General features: G+C 42.1%; 1 protein-coding gene across 1 annotated transcript; it reads right to left on the bottom strand.

The window, feature by feature from the left end:
* Positions 1–2422: 2422 nt before the first annotated feature.
* Positions 2423–3846, bottom strand: LOC127157601 (olfactory receptor 1-like). The gene is made up of 2 exons (XM_051100841.1): positions 3751–3846; positions 2423–3609 (listed from the first exon to the last, which is right to left on the bottom strand). Exon 2 carries the CDS (start codon positions 3577–3579, stop codon positions 2599–2601), a length of 981 nt encoding a protein of 326 aa, XP_050956798.1. The 5' UTR covers positions 3580–3609; positions 3751–3846; the 3' UTR covers positions 2423–2598.
* Positions 3847–6394: the final 2548 nt, after the last annotated feature.

The raw sequence follows: 6394 nt of genomic DNA, 5'->3' as shown, positions 1-6394 counted from the left end.
TATCGCTGTTTACATTACACTTGCGTTACCAAGGCAACAACTGACGCATTTGTATTACATTCCAAAGAGCTCCGTTATCAGCACCACAGTGGAAAATGAAAACCGTATTGGCACGGAAACAAAGAGAATGGTTTGGCCCGAAAGTGGAAAAGCCACTTTTGTTTCTTCTTTCTGGAGCATGTGTCCAGGCATGCTGTTGTATCCACAGATGCCTCTGCCACCGGCTGGGGGGCCACGTACGTTGGGCATGCAGTGTCAAGGGTTTGGATGGGTCCCCAACTGCATTGGCACATCAACTGCTTCCAGTTGCTAGCCGTATGTCTTGCTCTGGGTCGCCTAAAAATGCCCATACAGAGCAAACACGTATTGGTCTGTACAGACAACACAGCAACTATTGCGTACATCAACTGGCAAGGAGGTCTACGCTCCTGTTGCATGTCACTTGCCCACCATCTCCTCTTCTAGAGTGGAGGCATCTAAAGTTGCTTCGTCCTATTTCCATCCTGGGTGTGTTCAATGGTGCAGCCATATAATCATATAGTCATATATTTTCTGGCAACTTTCGACAGAAGAGAGAATCGAGCCTGATTATCCCACCACCAGGCAAGCGGATCAGAGTGTAGATCGAGGGCTTCCTGCAAATACCTTGCATCTTCAGTGTCTGCACGGATTATTTTTGGGACCGAATTGGAGTTCTGTGTCTGCAAGATTCTTTGTTTTTGGAGGAGGAGGACATGGTGCACTTCCTTCTTCTCTCTTTCCAGCTGCCGAGGTATGCATGGCACCTTCTCTATCCCGCCATCATTGCGGTGATGCCGGTGATGACCTTAACACCATGGTTGGCATCAATATGGTTATTGTTAAAGCCCTAGTGGATTCTGCATTTTGATTGATCAGATCGCCTGTCAATCAAACAGTCTTGAGGGTGAATTCTGCACTCTCCCAAATTCTCTCACCATAAACAACAGAGTGCAAATGTACTATGTAAGATGGTGCATCTGAAGTCATATAACGTTGTGATGTGTAGTGTGTGTGCAGCTATAATAAGACAATGACAGACAACAAGACACCTTGTTGTGTAGTGTGAGCACCACAGTGATTCAGGTACAATCCTTTAGTGTGATTTGCCCTTAGTGGAAGTAAAGGTGTAATAAAAACAAAACACTTTTGGCCCCCTCTGCCTTCTATAATTCGAAAGCACTGGTTCAGAACAAAGTTTTGAACTCTCACAAATTATAATTTAAATAGGAAAAAAAGTAACTTATAATGATTTTTTTTTTTTTTTTTTAACTGTGGCCAGATTCAAATTCAGTCATATTAAAAATATTGTATGACAGCCATATGAGGTAAGCTAGACAGTGAGCTAAAAATGAGCTAAAAAGACAGGTTTATGATGTGTGTAGTAAAGCTATGAGTGGGAAAGCCATGTAATACCTGAATAGAGTAAAGTTACAATTTCCTTTGATATCCATCTTCTAAGCTGGCTTTCTGCAATAGTGATGCCACGTGCATGCATTGATTGTATGATTGTATGATTGAATTGTTAGATTTCTAAGGGTAAAGGTTGAGACCAGGGGTGTCACAGCAGGGGCAAAAGTGCATAGGGTCCAGAGGCTTAAAGAGGCCTGCAACGGTGCCACAACAACTTAATCTTGAATGCTATTTTTGGATTCCTGTGTTCATTTGTGGATCTGTTGTGCTAGTAGTGGTTTTCTTTATGACAGTTAAAAAAAAAAAAAGTAGTTGAGTTAAAACATGACAATGATTATTTAGGCTATAGAAGCCTAGCTGAAAAGCATTGCATGATATTGTTAATGATGAACCATGACATTTGGATTGTTGCTGATGTTATTCCTACAGTCTCTGAAAATAACACAGCTGTCATTGTGTTATTTGCAACATATGCAACATATTCATTTATTCATGTGTCAATGTATGCTACTTTTAGAGAGGTATGAATAACAAAAATGAGAAATTAATATTTTGTTTGCATATTTTCTTTATCAATAAACAGGATTACCTTAAGCTTGCATGAGGAAATTGATATCTTAGTTCATGTTTAGTTTTTATTCATTATTGTACAGCATATATAGAAATAAAAAAAAGGTTGTGAAAGACATCGCAACACAGAAAATAAGAAGCTTATTAGCAGATCTCAGTCATACTCGTGTGAAAATGGATCCTTGGTTTGCATTAACATGAAATAAAAAAAAACACAACAGTTAACAGCATTTAGGTGGATGAAACCTAACATGAAATATGTCAACACCAATCACAAAAATTCATTCAAATAGCTTATACAATTTTCAGGCTATTTTGTTGTTTTGTCTTGGGGGTCAGTGATTAAGAACACAGTACATATACTTTAGAAACTTCAGATGGATTCATTCATAAATAAATATACAGCATATCATTGCTGTTCACCAACACACATTAAGTCTCACATAATACCCACTCTACATGTTAGGAGTGTAACAGAATGAATTTAACTATTTTCTGCTCATAAAATCTAAAAAATATTTATGAAAAAAATATATTTAGTTTTTCATACAGGTCATTTAATTCCTAATGATGGAAGAACACAAACAGCCATTATAGTCATTTTGAAATGTTCTTTCTATTTGGGATAATTCTGTTTTTAAGCAGTTTTCGAATTAGGACTCTGATTTCAGCTGTGTTTAAAACATAAATGATGGGATTTAACATTGGTGGAAGAGTAAATGAAAGAGATGTGCTGATTATTCTGGCATTGAGAGTGAGAGTAGTAATTGATGAAGCAATGAACATGCATATTATAGGAAAAAAAAATATTCCAACCAACAAAAGGTGAGAAACACATGTCTTCAATGCTTTTAAACGTGCTTCCCAAGTTGTAATTTTACTTAAGGCAGAAAAAATGCCCAGATATGACAGGAATATAATGAACAATGGTGCTACAAGGAACATAGCTGCGATGAAGTTGTACATGAATGCATTAATGCTGTTGTCATTGCATGCCAACCTTAACAGTGGTCCATAATCACAGTAAAAACTCTGTACCACATTAGATTTACAGAATGAAAGTCTGGTCATCAAAGACGCTGCCAGAGCCACCAGAGAAGTGTTAAACACCCATAATACTATAAACGCTAAAGATATGACAGTATTATTGACTATGGCATGATATCTTAATGGTAAACAAATTGCAATGAAGCGATCAAATGCCAGAACAACAAGAGTTGCACTTTGCACAGTAATAAAGAAGTTCACAAAAAACATGTTTGCCAGGCAAGCATTGTAGGACATGTACTGTGAGTCAGAAAAAAAAATCTTCATCATGTTAGGAATCACTGCATTAGTTTCACCAAGGTCAGCCAAGGCCAAGTTAAACACACCAATGTACTTTGGACTGTGCAGACTTCGTTGAAGAGCTATAATGAGAAGGACTATAGAGTTCCCAATTACAGCAATAAAATATGCAATAAATAAAAAAATATAGTAATAACTGCTGTACGGTATACCTGAAAGTCCAGTGATGAAAAAGTATTCAGGACGAACAATAGACATATTCTGAACAAAACTTGCATTTAAAGAACTCATGGCAGCTTTGTGTTTGATGTTTTGAACAAGCTGAAAATAGAAATTACCATGAAGACATAAACAAAATTTAGGGAATTCACAAAATTGTCATCTTACTCTAGTAACAATTATTTTCAAATGCTGAAATTATACATTTATGTAAAGTTTTTGCATAATATTTCAATCACAAACCTGTATGCATAAAGTTTCAGAGCCAGAGGAAACAATGACAGTGACCGTCTGAACAGTTGTGAGCTGCTTTGAATGAAATTGTTCAGCTGTAAATGGTTGTCCTTGTTCTCTTATGTTGCAAAGATTATTGGACATTTGCGTCATTGAATCTAAATATATCTTCTGATTCATCTCTTGAGAGATTTCAGACAATGGAATGATGTAATACTATTGTGGAAAAAGTCTGGCCACTGCTTTAGTTTTGATAGATTTTTTTTTACTAGTCTGCAAACAGGCCACAGAATTGCATTTTGTATTCTCATTAATGTCCAGTATATTACAGTAACTCAAGGATCTTAAAAAACATGAGCTGATCACGCCGGCGTGACCATCGATCCCAGGGAGTTAATGTTAAGTCTACAGTGTGGCACTAGCAACTGCATTACAACTAATTAGTTTGTCCATGCATTGGCTGTAACAGCAAGAGGTGGAGATGGCTGAGATCCACTGAGGGGTCAGTTAAAATATGCATACCTAATTAGACGTGGACCAAATTACTGCTGGCATGGAGTGATACGTACACTATTTATTATATTACTTTTCCATCGGTAACCACGGTTCTCCAAGGGAACGAGACACTGCGTCGAAACGCTAGGGGAACACCCACAGCGTGACCATGCTCTGAAACACATGTATAATCAGTCCAGTGGAGCAACGAGATGCCATGGGCGGGGTGACGTGGAGACCAGGAAGCATAAAAGCACGTCCGATGAGTAAGCCGGTAGCTTCTGTGTTAGAGAAACAAGCGTGGCAGGGATACCGGAAGTATGGCAATGAGATGCAGCATCTCTTGTGGCCCTCTGGGAACCATGACTCCGTGATACCGGGACATTGAGATGTCTCTTGAGTCGCAAAGGGAACCTGAGCCTGGCCAAACACACAAATGAGATGCCCACGCCGCCAGACTTTCAAATCCCTGCCTAGTGTATATCACTGAGCACAGCTAGGACGAGAGAATAGAGGAGCCTGGAGTGGCATGAATGTCGAGGCTGGAGAACCTCACGAAAGTGAGTGGCATGGACCAACCCACAGCGTTGCAAATATCAGAGAGGGGAACCCCTGATGAGAAGGCCTCGGAGGCTGCCTTACTCCGGGTGGAGTGAGCCTTGACCCCAAAAGAGAGGGAGAAGTCAGGTCTGAGAAGTTTTCTTTCTGGAACACAACCCGTCCAGAACGGGGCTACCAGCAATAGTAAGATTCCGTCCCGGCGCACTCTGTCCAGAACTCCCGGGAGCAGAGTGATCGGGGGAAAACAGATGAAACCTCGGCCACATCTGTACCATGGCATGCAGCCCCAGGGGAGCTGGAAGGCGTGTCCTTGATCATGCGAAGTGGGTTTCCCCTCGGGGAGAACCCCTTGGTTCTGAGCCACCACTGCAGGAGTCTCATGTACAGCAGGCCAAAGGGTATTACATTGGACGCAGCTGCCATCAGACCCAACAGTTTCTGGAACTGTTTGACAGTGAGTGACTAGCCTATTTTGACTCTTTTGACTGAGGTGAGGATCGACTCGATCCGAGCAGGAGACAGACGTGCCTGCATCATGGTCGAAACCCACACCACACCCAGATAAGTGGTCCTCTGTAGTGGGGAAAGCACACGTTCCTTGGCGTTCAGTCTCAACCCCAGCTCTTTCATTTGAGCGAGAACAACATCTTGATGTTGAACCGCCATCTGCTCTGTATGAGCTAGCATCAACAAATCGTTGATAGTTCAGTATGCGGATGCCCTGGAATCTCAGAGGAGCCAGAGCAGCATCTACACACTTGGTGAAAGTGCGGGGTGAGAGTGCAAGGCCGGACGGAAGAACCCGATATTGGTATGTTTCGCCCCCAAAGCTAACCTCAAGAATTTCCTGTGTTGAAGAAGGATGGAAATGTGGAGGTATGCTTCCTTCAGATTTGTTGTGACAGACCAGTCCTCAGACCTGATCTGAGACACCATGCAGCATACTGAACCTGAGGCGTGTTTCAGGTGATGCAGATCTAGAACGCAACCTCTCCTCATCCTTCTTTGGAACAGTGAAGTACCAGCTGTAGAACCCGGACTTACTGTGAAAGGAGGGACCACCTCGATGCCCCCTTGAGTGTACTTCTTTTTCCATAACCAGAGCCTGCTCGGGGCAGAGTGGGAAGACCCATGGGTGGAGGCGGCTCAAGAACCAAACTGTATTCTGTAGCCTCCACAGTGTGCAGGACCTATTGAGACATGTTCGGCAGATGCTGCCAGATGGTCTACTAAGGAAATCAGTCTATCGAGACTGACCTCTGGTGTACTTAGAACGGCTAGCTCAATGCCCTGAAATGGATGACTGGCAAGGAACGACCAATTTAGCTGCTCTAGAGACCTCCTTAGAGGCGGCGAGCCTCCCAGCACCGCTCCATTCTCAGGCCACACCACACCCAGATAAGTGGTTCTCAGTAATGGAAAAAGCACACTTTTCCCGGTGTTCAGTCTGCATCCATAGATCTATGTGCGATCCCCATAACCACAGCCAGAGCAAAGCCACAGAGAACGCCAATGCTAACAGTCAGCTACCTCGAGAACTGACTCCCATGCTTTGCCCCCAAACACACAACAGAACACACACAGACTGTGTGTATCC

Source organism: Labeo rohita, unplaced genomic scaffold (genome assembly GCF_022985175.1).
Source record: "Labeo rohita strain BAU-BD-2019 unplaced genomic scaffold, IGBB_LRoh.1.0 scaffold_113, whole genome shotgun sequence".
In the NCBI taxonomy this organism is placed as follows: domain Eukaryota; kingdom Metazoa; phylum Chordata; class Actinopteri; order Cypriniformes; family Cyprinidae; genus Labeo; species Labeo rohita.
Note: the sequence above shows the minus strand (reverse complement) of the source record. Positions and strands in the feature narration are given on the sequence as shown.